Genomic DNA, 13,059 nt, shown 5'->3' with positions numbered 1-13,059 from the left:
CAAACATTCTCCTGCCTGGACAAGGCTCTCTCCATTCGTGGCTCTTGGTTTCTGTGTACTGCCCATCACCTCAGAACCTTCCTCAGCAAACCCTGTGGGCCTGCAAAGCCTCAGCTTTCCTAGCCCCGCCTTGGCCCGGCTTCCCCCACCCCACTGCACATCAGGGCCCTCCCTGCTCCCTCCCCCAAGATTCCCACTGATTCTTCAGGATCCCTGAAGCCATCCCAATCTTCCTGTCAGTGCTGACTCCAGCCAGACATTCACACGGGGTTGTACTGCTCTTTAAGTATTCAGTAGTGCATGACTTTGGGCAAGTGACTTTCCCTCTCTGTGACTCAGTTCTTTATCTACAAAATAAGAATGATGGTAGCAGCACCTCACATTACCAATGTGAGGATTAAATGAAAGATATCATTACTGTTTTTATAATAATATTACATATAATATTATTATTTATCCACTTACATTGTGGTTATTTGGCCGTGTGCTACACCACTGGGTTGTGATTGTCCCCAGAACAAGGTCTAATTTTCACTCACTTTGAGGTAGTGGATACAGCCCAACACAGACACTCAAAAGAATCTTTACTGAGGAAGTGACTGCCTGTGGCCCCCATGCCTCGGGGCTCCCTCTTCCCTGTGCAGCTGTTGGGGCCAACAGCCTGAGGGGGAACCAGTTAGACTCAGGGAGAACTACCCCAATTCAGTCCTTCTGCCCCAGGAGCTCAGAGTGGGAGGCACCGCAGGGTCCCCGCACTCAGCAAGCGCCTTCAGGACCCGGGTATCTGGGACAAGACCAGTGGCTTCTGTGCCGGGCACTCCACAGACGCCTGTCTCCAGCCTAGGAAGCACAGTGTTGTTCTGTATTAGGACCGTGCCCTCTCTGGTTGGCTGCCTGAGAATCACCTGCCTGGCTATTCGTTAGCACAGATTCCTGGGCAACCTTTCAGCTAATGGTAGCAAACCACTGCTGTTACCCCGTTTTCACTGTTCACAGCTCTACATATTCTCCACCATCAGCAAGATGGGCCTGGAAGCCACCGTAGGTGAGTCCACAGGCCTTCCTTTTCTCTCACACACAGTTCTTGACCACAACACTTGGTGAAATGAAATGAAAAATTAACAAAGGAGCATTTGAGTGGTGTAACGAGCCTGTGGTGTGGCTAACACAGTCCCCATGTCCCTCTTTGAGTGGGGCTGTCGGAGAGGCCCATGAGGACACCTGTTCCCAGGCACAAGGCCTGACCGTCTACACATTTGAAAGGTAGTGTGGGATGGTGTAGGCCACCTGGCCTGGGGCAGTGACAGGCCTTGGGTGCCCAGTGGCAAGGAGCCACTCACAGAAGCCAGATGTCATCCGGGAGATAGCAGGCTGCACCCTGGCAGGTGAGAGCAAGCAGGAACAGGGCAGGACAGGTTCACAGCCCATCTTCCCGGCTGGCTCCTGTCAGCCACCATTCTGGAAACAGTTGTGTAACCTTGGAGGACTGTTTTTAACTTCCCACACTATTAATGTATGGCTCTAACACTTAGAAATACTGATTCCATCCTAACAAGCCGGCAGTGGGACTGGAAGGGGTGGCGGCTGTGTGTGATTCCAGTTACCCAGAGGTAGGTTGCTGATGGGCAGGTATCACCAAGTTTCCTGCTACCCCTGGGCCCAAAAGCTTCTGCACAGAGGAATGTGAACTAGAAGGTTGGTTTAGGAGAGTAACTGCCTTTCGGAAGTAGGCAGTGTCGTCCTGCCTCAGGGACCTCTGCTGAGCTGCAGCTGGGTTCCCTTGGGGGCTGCCTTCAGCACTGCGGGTGCAGAAAGGAAGTCCCTTCGGCTGCAGATAAGGCTGTGGCTGGTGGTAGACAACACAGACGACAGGGAGCACTTGCTGCCCCAGGTCCTATGTGTACTTGGTGCACTGGGTCCTCACCCCCCTCACTGCGTCAGCAGCTGCTGTCCATTGAGGAGGAGGAGGAATGGAGTTCCAGGTCCGAACCCAGCCTGACTCTTGACAAAGCATGGCTGACTTACAAGACACGACTCAAGTATAAAAGAGGACATTCATGATGATAGCCCTGGCAGTTACCCCTCAGGATGTGAGCCAAGACCCCTTCCTCACATCAGGGTGCCTACCTAGGGGGTTGCTGAGACCATGGGGCTTCTCCCGGGTACCTGTCCTGCTCACTGACTACTCTGGTTTCTGCTTCCTATAGCCATGCTGCTCCTCAGCGGGGTGCTGGTCAGCGGGCCATACGCACTCATCACCACCGCTGTCTCCGCCGACCTGGTGAGTGGCCACGCCTCTCAGAGCAGAGTGTGGTTGGGGGCAAGTGCTGGCCATGGTGGTCACCCCCTCTCTATTCATGACAATGATGGTCTCTAGTAGTACGATGGTGTATTTGTAGGAGCACCTTTTTTTAAAAAAAGATGACCAGTATCCTTTTAAGAGTTTTCTAAGCAAATAAGGGGAGATGGTAGCCCCCATTCTATAGACGAGGGGGCTGAGGTGAGATGGAGGACTCATCTGAGGCCAGGGGTCTGGCTCGCCCCCCTGTGCTGCCTTTGCAGTCCCCAGGAGCTTGTGTCCCTGCACTCCAGAGCCTGCCTTGTGGCAGTGAGGTCAGCTCCTCCCCTGTGGCCAGCCCAGCTGGGTGCCCACTCTGTGTCCCAGCCTCTGCTCCTGTGGGGACTGCAGATGAGCCAGACAGGGCCCTCACCCTGGGAGGACACATTCCAGAAAGGAAGCTGCTGTGGTAAAGAAATAGTTACTGTGAAAGATGGTGAATGTCAGCGCCAAGCTGGCAGGAACCACCCATGGCCTCAGGGTCCACAGGAACTACTATCCCTTCTTCCTGGAAGAGGGGGTGCTGACAAAGGGACAGGTGACTTCTGATCACAGAGACCCCAGGTCAACTCCAGGGGAGGCAGGCCATTCTCACTTACCCAACACAAAGGACAAATATGTCACACAGTAGTCACATGCAGACCCCTGAAGGGAGCGGCACAAAACCCCTTTTAATAAATAGTTCCCATGTATAAATGGGGAGGGGAGGCATCTTTCATACAGAAGAATTTATGTAGACACTTTGCACCCCAGGAGGAAGCGAACCCCCATTCCTTAGGTGTAGGCTGTGTATACCCCTCTCCTTCCACAGAGCACAGTGTGGGAGAGGGGAGAGTGATGTGGCTCAAAGACACAGATAGACCCAACCTCTGCTGGGTGGTCAAAGTCAATGCCAACAGTAATAAGTCATGTTGATGCATGTGCCCTCTTTAGTTTTCCTCCCAAAACTCATACCCCATATAATTGTGAGGAATAACTTCAGACCAATCCCAGTAGAAGGCCATTGTACTCCTCCAAACTGTCAAGGTCTGTGGGAGACTGCAAGTTGGCAAAGCCCTTGCAGTTTGAGGCTCAGCTAAAGGCTAAGTTCTCCTCCCCACACCTCCATATTGGCTATGAAGCTGAGTATTTGCACTCATCCCAACCCCCTGCCTCACTTGCTTAGTGAAGTTGCTAAAGGCTAGCTTTTTCTCCACACATGCATGTTAGCTGTGATGCTGGATTGTTTCTACTTGTCCTATCCCCGTCCCTCAGAGAGACTGGAGGCTGTTTTCTTTTTATTCTTTGTTTTGTGAAGATTAAGATGTTATGCAGGTTGGAGGGTTTCTGCACTTGGGAGAATTCTTGTGTTGCCTTGGAAATGTGACTTTGTTTTAATAATCTCTTTGATTTGCTAATGACTTCACTTTGCCCTATAAATAAAGGGGTAGGGGGATGGAGACTCACCTTTTGCAAGCTACTTTTTGCATTGCAAAGAGTCCTCCCAAGAGGACTTTTTGCTCTTTGAGCTTATTTTCTTAATTTCGCACAGTTCCCACTCAGGACCTGGAATTACTAGCCATGCTGGTCCGCAGCAAAGGTCAATAGAAACGAGAGCGGTCCCAGAACCTGTCACAGCCGAGAAGAGCCTGAGGAAACACAATGACTAAATGCCATACGATTTCCCAGATGGGATCCTGGGACAGAAAGAGATTAAATTAAACATTAGATAAAAAACCAATTATAGCCCTGGCCAGTTGGCTCAGTGGTAGAGCATTGGCCTGGATTGCAGGAGTCCCAGGTTCGATTCCCGGCCAGGGCACACAGGAGAAGTGCCCATCTGCTTCTCCACCCCTCCCCCTCTCCTTCCTCTCTGTCTCTCTCTTCCCCTCCCGCAGCCGAGGCTCCATTGGAGCAAAGATGGCCCGGGCGCTGGGGATGGCTCCTTGGCCTCTGCCCCAGGTGCTAGAGTGGCTCTGGTCGCAGCAGAGCAATGCCCCGGAGGGGCAGAGTATCGCCCTTTGGTGGGCAGAGCGTTGCCCCCTGGTGGGCATGCCGGGTGGATCCCGGTCGGGCGCATGCGGGAGTCTGTCTGACTGTCTCTCCCCGTTTCCAACTTCAGAAAAATACAAAAAAAAAAAAACAACAAACCCAATTATATCCAAATAAAGTGTAGGTGTTAGCTACTAATGCATCAATATTGGGTGGTTAATTATAACCAATGTAGCATAGCGATGTGAGATGCTAACACGGAAAGTGGGAGCAGGGCACACAGCAACTCTGCATACTGTATTTGCAAATCTTCTGTGAGTCTAGGACTATTCTTACATTGAGAAGTCACCTAAAACAAAAGCAGTTCCCCAAAAGTTTGTGCTCACAGTCAGGGTGCCTGTGCTTCTCAGCCACCTAGTGTGGCAATTCTGTTCAGAAGCCACAGCAAGCCCATTCTCCTGCAGTCCTCGTCTCTGCCCCTAGGGCCACAGCCAGGTTCCTGCCTGACACTCATCCCCCAGCAAGCAAGCGGCAGCTCTCAGTGCTATCCTGTCCTCAGCACAGTGGGAGCACCAGAGGCCCTGAGCCCACAGTCAGAGTAGAGAGGCACTGTGAGCTGGGCTTTCCTCATTCTCATCTTTGTCTGCACCAAATTGCTGACCTGCAGCACCAGGCCCACCATTGTGTTGAGAGAGTGCTTCTCAGATTGCCTTTATGAAGCATGCACATGTTCCTGTCTGCATGAGCACAGAAAATTTCAGAGGGTCTACATCAGACCCATACCAGAGGTCTGCCCTGTGAGATCAGAAGGCAGAGAATGGACCCTCACTTCCTTTCTAGACTCCAAAAAGTGTGGATTGTCAGTGATGATCACTGTGCGTGTATACTGTATTTAATACACACATGTACACGTGGATGATGATCACTGTGCGTGTATACTTTATTTAATACACACATGTGAACATGGGTGATAATCACTGTGTGTGTATGCTTTTTTTAATACACACATGTACACGTGGGTGATGATCACTGTGCGTGTATACTTTTTTTAATACATGTACACGTACACATTCATTTATTTGTATAAGCTTTGATTTATTTTTGTAGCTTAGGTTGCTAAGCATGTTTCCTGACTTATTTCTTTCCTTTTATTGTCCTCAGTTTGTGATTTTTTTTCCTCCAACTTTGTATGGGTAGCTTTTCGCAAACCAGAGTTCCTGCTGGTTTGTCATTTAGGACTTGTGTCCCCTATGTTGGTCTCTTAGTTCCTACCTTCTTCTTCATTCTCCCTGGCATTTGTCATTAATCAGGTTGACTTTTAGATAGTGCAGAGCCATGTGACACATGTCACAGGAAGTCCCAGAAGAAACGTAGAGGTGGATACTAATGCTCTCATGGCTTAGGGACAGGACATGTCCTTTATCTTTTTATCTTCGCCATTGGTTCGTGTGGTACCTTGGTGAAGACAATTATTGTGCTGAATGTTTGTTTGTTTGTTTGTTTGGAGAGAATTCTAAGATTTCTTTAAACTAGACTATGCTAGAACAAGTATTTCTGATGATTTTTGACTATTAAAATCCCCTGAAATTTTGCCTACCTTTCCGAGGTAAGTTTGGGTGGGGATAGACTTTATTTCCTGATGGAAAAGAGCCCATGTTCTGAATTGCTCTGCAGTCACTTGTATAGACCGTCATGCAGAAAGCGTAGGCTTACTTCTCCCTCTGATGCTACTGGAGCATGTTTCACACTTGATTTTTTCTCTCTTTAGGGGACTCATAAAAGTCTGAAAGGAAACTCCCATGCCCTCGCCACCGTGACCGCCATCATCGACGGAACCGGGTCTGTAGGTACATGGATATTTTTAGCTCTAAAAGTTAATTGTGGTCACAGGGGAACCTCGCTGTCACGTCCTAATTAACAAATCCCACAATTCCATTTGCTTTGGTAATATTGGGATCAACTGGCCTTCTTAAGATATGAGCGGATCAAAAGTGCCTGCAAACCCAGGGGATGTGGGCATGTGAAACTGTCTAGTCTCTTTGATCGGATGGTTCCAGAGACAATATGGGCATGTGGCTGGTTAGAACTAGTGCTCATCAGTTTGAAAGAAGCCAGGTTTTCATCAAAGCCATCAGCTGTTCATCACTGTCATCTCCAGGACAGAATCTTATTTAAATGTAAATGACAGGAAAACTAATGGGTCCCAAGGCACACCAGGTTCTGAGTTCTAGCAGCCTTCTTGAGGGTCTGTGAGAGAATTCAGGACCATATTCTGAAGGACAGAAAGGCGGCAAAATGACACCCACCCTCAGAGAAGGGCAGGTGGGAACTGGTAACCTCCCAGCCTGTTCTTAACAGCCAGTCAGAGGCTGGCGGCAGTGGACAATGTCCTTGAACTTTCTCGAGCTTCCTGGACCCTGTGACCGCTCCCTGCTGTAGCTCCTGGAGCCACCTCTGCGGTCCTCTGACTCCTTGTTGTTCAGAATTTCAGGTTCAAGCTTCTGTTATTCCCTAAAGTCATAGCAGCCCAGTTTTTGTCCTCATGTTTGGTTTCTTCATTTTGCTGGATCTAGGGGTGACTTTGAATTGCTGGATGGTGTTAGTGATCACTTCTCTGATGTTTGTTTTAAAGTGAGGCCATTCCCTTTTGGGGTACCTCTTGGGGCATACAGGCACGTCTAGGAAAAGGAAGGTGGGTGCTCTGCCCCATGGTGTCTGTGGGCAGCATGACTCCCCTGCGTGGAGCAAGCCTGCTGTTCTCCCAGCTCACATACCCCACGGGAAACTTCCCGCAGCTGGAAGAAAGGCTCAGTCAGAAGCCAGGACTCCTGGGCCAAGCTCCATTCTAATGAACAGGGACTATGCACTGTGCCTCCTGTCCGCATAGGCCTTTGTGAGTCAGTCCAGCTCCCACTGTAAAACCTGTTGTTAGAGCTGATTGGAGCTCTGCTAACAGCACTGATTGCTGTTTAGAAAGCAAAAGATGGGGGTTCAAAAAGAAGGGACGAATGGATTAGGTGAAAAACAGTTTTCTTGATATTCTCAAAGAAAGAGGGAAGCAGAAGTACCTGGCTGAGGGGGGATCGCTACCTTTGTTACGGGGCTGCTCTGAGCTGCATGGGAAAAACCAAAGCACAACTCAGACTGCCTTTACCCCACAGAGGACGACAGAGCCCACCTGGGCCATGTCTGACCCCTTCACTGACCTGCAGTACTTGCTGATGTGATGGGCTGCCATACCCACCCTCAGAGGTCTGGCAGGGACCCAGACTTCCAGGCTCTGCCAGCACCAGTGCACAGGACCTGTGGAAACAGTCTCCATGGAAACAGCACACGCTTGTTCACCACTGCATCTCCATCACTATTTCTCTCCACAAGTGCTACCCAACTAGACAGAGCAGAGAAAGGCTTAAGGGGAAATGCACACTATTCAGCAAAAAACCCCGCTCACTAGAGAGTTTTATTAAATGTTGTAAATACTGATTTTGATGGAGGCAATAATTAATTGATCGTAACTGAGCCTATGCCTTATCCCGATCCACAGAGCCACGTGGCCTTAATGACACCAGTTTACCTGTTCTGTGCATTCAGTACGTAGACTTGCATCCCCACAGAAACAGATCTTGTCACTTCTATGTGTTTTTATGCAGAGCAATTAAGTAGAGCCCTAAATTTGTTCAAGTTAATTTTTATTTTATCAAAGTAAAACATATAACTTTAGAAGCCAGATAGGCTGACACACTTGTTGTTATGCAAATGAAAGTTCCCCTTCTCCAAGTCCACTCGGCCCCTTTTTAGAAGCAGTCACTTTCTACTGTCCCTCCTGAGCTTCTTGCATTCCTGTGTTTCTTGATTCATCCGTTGTTGACATTGCTGAGCCCAGAGCCTCTGCTGCAAATTCTCCAAAGATTAAGTTGCTGTTCTCCTTCCTGGGGTGGGGGGTGCATTGAAGAGGAGACTGTGCTTTATACAAGATCTCAGCCAACTCTTTTTTTCCTCCCCTGCCTCCCACCCTCCCCCACTCCCCTGACTCCTATGAGCAGGGGGTTCCCTGGCCAACTTCTTCTAGAGCAAGAAAATTGGCACCTATGTCTGTTGTCATGTCCTTTAAATTCCATCCTTGAGACAGTGCCTTCTCTCATCTGCCCTTCTCTTTGTGGGTTTATAATTTTTAAATTCAATTGTGGTTCATTTTGTGGTGTTTCGGAAGTATAGAACAATCCACTATGCTCACTTGAAAGTTCTTCTGAGATTTAAAAAAATGCACAGTCTCTTCTCAGGTGATAAAAGTAGTAAGTACTCCTTGTAAGCACTTGACAGAATATCAGTACGTAGAAGTAATATAGTGGGAAAGAGCCTAGTCACTCACCTGATCTCCGAGATTAAACCTCTCAGTTCATGGCCTGGTATGAATGCTTCATACTCCTCCCGTGCCAAACAGTACACCATCCACACACATATCGCAACTCAGTCCAATCTCCTGCACAGTGACTCACCAGACTGTGGCGACAGACATTCTTACCCAGGTATCTTTGGGCATTTTGAGAAATATTGGCTTTCTTTTGTTTTAATAGTTTTTTTTTGTAATTTTTGTGTCATAATTTCACACTTAAGAAAAGTTGCTAACAAGGACAAAGAATTCACACTAGGTTTGCCTTTTCCTCTCCCCCTCTCTCACACACACATTTATCACACACACATACATTTATCTCACACACATACACACACATGTACAGATGTCACTACATATACATATTTTTTCTGAACCACCTAAGAGTCGGTTGCAGACATGCTGCCCCTTTACCAGCCACTGTGCAGTCGGTGTGTACTCCGCAAACACAAGGGACTCCCTGGCGTAACCACACTCAATTAGCAGAGTCAGGAAATTAACACTGACACAGTATTAGTATCTACAAACCTCACTCAACGCTTCTCCAAATACAAACATTTTTATAGCATTCAATTCAGATTTTTATATGATAAAATTTTTAAATGGGATTATTGGATCAAAAGAATGAACATTTTATTTTTTTATTTAGAAATTAAATTTAATGAGATGACATTGGTCCATAGGAACACATAGGTTTCCAGAAAACATCTCTGTAACATTTGAACTGTTGATTGCGTGTGTGCCCATCACCCAAAGTCAAATCATTTCTCATCACCATATATTTGTCCCTCTTTACTCCCTCCCCCACCTCCAAATTAACATTTTACTGTCAATACACATTTTAGATTTGCCTCTAGAAAAAGGTTGTGCCAATCACACCCTCAGTGGTACCGAATTTAGTTAAGCTTTGTACCCCTCACATGTGCCCACCTGCCTCATTTCAGGAGCGGCCCTAGGCCCTTTGCTGGCGGGGCTCATCTCCCCGTCCGGGTGGAACAACGTGTTCTATATGCTGATGTTTGCAGATGCTTGTGCCTTACTGGTAAGTCATCTGGTGCTTCCTTTGAGCAGCCTTTCACATGTGTCCGTAATGTCAGCTGAACTCTGGTGACACCTTTCCTGTGGGCTTCCGCAGCTCTCAGGAACATTGGGCCTGTGACATAGCCCAACTTCTCTAAATGCTCACAGTCCCAGACCCTTTCTCTTTCTGGTGTAAACAAAGGTTAGAAGCAGAAGCAGGTCAGTCTGTCGTTGGTGCTATAGGCAGGATGGCGGAGACGGGTCCTGGCCCTGTCACCTGGCAGGCCTGGGAGACTGACTGCCCATGGTGTGTGGCCAAACCAGGTGGCCAGGCTGTCACACCCATGGGCTGACTCTTCGCAGTTCATGCCAATAGAACTACCGGGTCTCTCCCCTTCCCCCATCGAGAATTGTTTACATGGACCAGAACTTTCATCATATTTCAAAAGATCTTTGTCCTTCAGAATTGTTACCACTGTTTATAGCTTATCCCATACCCACACATAAGAAGTATTTTCTTGTGTTTCTTTCTCAATGATCTGCTTTTTATAATCATAGGCTTCTTCCTACTAATACTTTCCACATTTGGGACTTAGTAGAATTAATGTTGACAAGAGACCAGCTCAAACTCAGTGGGCTATGCTAGCTGTTGGAGGTCAAGTTTCAAATTCACTGTGATCAATTTATCAACCCAAATGTTATTGCTGCCAGTACTGTTTTGGCATCAACATGTTCCCACCCACCGCCTCTACCACTGTAATTGTATGAACACTGCCCTGGATCAAACAAAGTAGCCAACTTTTTCTCTTCTGTAAGAAAAATACCTCTCCTCTCTAGTCTGAACTCCTATCACACATACAGGGGACTTCTAAGCTCCTCCTTGAACTTTTCTTTTTTAAAATATTTATTGATTTTAGAGAGAGAAGTGAGAGAAAGGCAGGAATCATCAATTCCTATATGTGCCTTGACCAGGCAAGCCCAGGATTTCAAACCTGCGACCTCAGCTTTCCAGGTCCATGCTTTATCCATTGCGTCACTACGCATCAAGCTCTTCCTTGAACTTTTAAGTATCTAAGGAAACAAATGTTTCTACCTTCAAGAGTTCTGACTGAGCTTGGTCCTGCACAGCTGCATGTGTTTCACGGTGTCCCTCAAAACACTCCTCCAGCGTCCACACTGCCTTAACCTCCTGGCGCAGGGTCCTCCATAGGACATCCCTCAGGAACTTGTATCAAAGCCCCAGAGCACTGCCCACCATGGAGGGTGGTAAACTTTTCTGGGGATCTGGTGTCACACTTGGGGAAAGAAGAGAGAAACACAAAGAAAGCCAGTTAATTTGTGGCAGTTAGTCTGGACTTACAAACTGGCTCTGAGTCCTTTTAGCAAGAAAAGGGCTATGAAAGAAAAGAGTACAACCAAGGCAGACGAGACAGCCAAAGCAGCTTGCTCCGGGTCCTGGTGGGGCATGGCTGTTCCAAGGATGACTTCTTCAGCCTCCCAGTGCCCATGGCTGGTGAGTGCTCACCTGGCTTTCAGTCATCTGGGCAGCTTTCCAGTCCTCCCCCTCTGTCACCATGCTTGTGGGTCACCTTGTCTTTATTTTCTTTTTCCAATTCAGACATTTTATGATTGGACTCATTTCCTTTAAACATCACTTGCACTCGGAGGTCAGTCAGACTAAAATTTGTCCTGACAGCCTAATTTCCAGGAGCACGTCCTCCATAGCGATTCACAGGACTTTGTAAACAACAGCCCTGCCTGGAGACAGGCCTCAGACTGGCTGTGCAGGTGGGGACTCCCGCTGCTCCACTTGGGCCTTGATGTCCTTTATGTTCTGAAGATGTGTCCATGGGGCAGACCCCCTGTCTTTGCTCAGAGAGCTGCAGACAGCGGCCGCTGTGGGGGCAGGACTGGCTCTCCTCCAACAGTCAGCCTTGCTCTTGTCTTTGTTTTGGGTGCAGTTCCTGATCCGCCTCATACACAAGGAGCTGAGCTGCCTGGGGTCGGCGGCAGGGGACCAAGCTCTGTAAGTCCTCCAGGGGGCCCCTTCTACCTGTTATTAAAGCGCAGCTCCAGAATATCACTCTGGCTTATCTGCCTCCCACACCTGGCTGATCCTAAAAGAAGAAAGACAACCCAGGGGCTTCCCTTCCATCGCACATCTCTAATGACTGCCTGGCATGGATGTGACTCTGGTCATCTCTCAGAATCTGAGTGAAAGCCTGGGAGGGAAATTGCCTCCGTTGCTCACTGTGAGCTTGGCTTTCTCACACAGGTGGCAGCCACAGAGCTCAGCCTGGCTGCCTACCCCCTTCCTGCCGCCCTCTCCCTCTGCCCCCAAAGGCTGTGGGGTGGAGGAGGAGCTGGGCAGGAAGACCGGGCAGAGGGGAGGGAAGCTGGCTCTCCGAAAGGCTTGTGCATGGGCAGCAGGTCAGCATCTTTCCTCTGGCCACTGCTGTTTGTGTCACTGACTGCTATGTTATCCCTTGTTTCAGGTTTAAGGAACACTGACTGTGCAGTTCTGCAGAGGGAGGCTGGCCCCATCCTTTACAAACTGTCTTTCAAGGAAAAGTTCAAATAAAGGATCCTGTGTTGAAAAAAATGACTTACTTGCCTTTGCACATACACCTGGAAAAGACACAAAAGCCACTTTGAGAATTTCTGCTGCTACTTTAGACAAGCCGTGGCGCTCGGGACAGCAGTAGGAAGTGCAGTTTCCACGGCTGAGCCCGGTTCAGGGAGTGCACGCCTGGCAGGGTGCTGGGCAGCCGCTCTACTGCCACATCTGGGTGACCCAGGTTGTTGTGAGGTGCTTGGGTGCCCCTGTCTCTCAGGTATTTCTGCATAGAATGCTAGAATGGGTGAGTACTGTACCAGCAGCGACTCCGATGTCACCAGAACGGGCCGTGTGGAAGACAGTCGCAGTATGGCAGCACAAGGGAGAAGGCAACCAGCAAAGAACCCAACTCCCAAAGGACAAGAACCTGGCAGCTGTATCAAAAACAGGGACGGGACCTACAACCTTCACATCACCCAAAGTCTCTGGCACTTCCCTCTGCGCACACCAGAAAACCACAGTGAGAGGTGAGCGGCGGGGAAGTCGGCTAAGTCTGCATGGTCAGAGGCACTGGCAATGCCCCCGGAGCACCCCGGAGACTTCTGTCATCCCAGCTCCACAAGCCATGATGCAGCTGGCCCTCCACGGGGTCCTGGGGAAGACACAGCACAAGCCGGAAAGGAGGCGCTGCTGGTGGACGGGTCCCCGGTGTAGAATTTGCTTCACTCCACTGCCCACACCTGGCACTGACCTTAGCTGCATGGCCCGGAGTGGATTTATTTA

General features: G+C 48.9%; 1 protein-coding gene across 7 annotated transcripts in view; it reads left to right on the top strand.

Annotated features, from left to right (window-relative positions):
- Positions 1-12,305, top strand: part of SLC37A1 (solute carrier family 37 member 1) — a 64,094-nt gene extending 51,789 nt beyond the window's left edge. For 6 of the 7 annotated variants that reach the window (XM_066370115.1, XM_066370113.1, XM_066370112.1 and 3 more), the window contains 6 exons: positions 997-1,045; positions 2,208-2,281; positions 6,078-6,156; positions 9,644-9,741; positions 11,681-11,745; positions 12,215-12,305. In XM_066370115.1, coding sequence (XP_066226212.1) covers positions 997-1,045; positions 2,208-2,281; positions 6,078-6,156; positions 9,644-9,741; positions 11,681-11,745; positions 12,215-12,230 — 381 coding nt within the window. In that variant the 3' untranslated portion in view covers positions 12,231-12,305. The remainder of the gene's footprint in view (positions 1-996; positions 1,046-2,207; positions 2,282-6,077; positions 6,157-9,643; positions 9,742-11,680; positions 11,746-12,214) is intronic. The other variant, XM_066370116.1, reaches the window with a different exon arrangement.
- The last annotated feature ends 754 nt before the right edge of the window (positions 12,306-13,059 follow it).

This window comes from Saccopteryx leptura, chromosome 2, assembly GCF_036850995.1.
Source record: "Saccopteryx leptura isolate mSacLep1 chromosome 2, mSacLep1_pri_phased_curated, whole genome shotgun sequence".
Classification (NCBI taxonomy): Eukaryota; Metazoa; Chordata; class Mammalia; order Chiroptera; family Emballonuridae; genus Saccopteryx; species Saccopteryx leptura.
The sequence above is the reverse complement of the archived record's forward strand: the minus strand, read 5'-3'. Positions and strand labels throughout refer to the sequence as shown.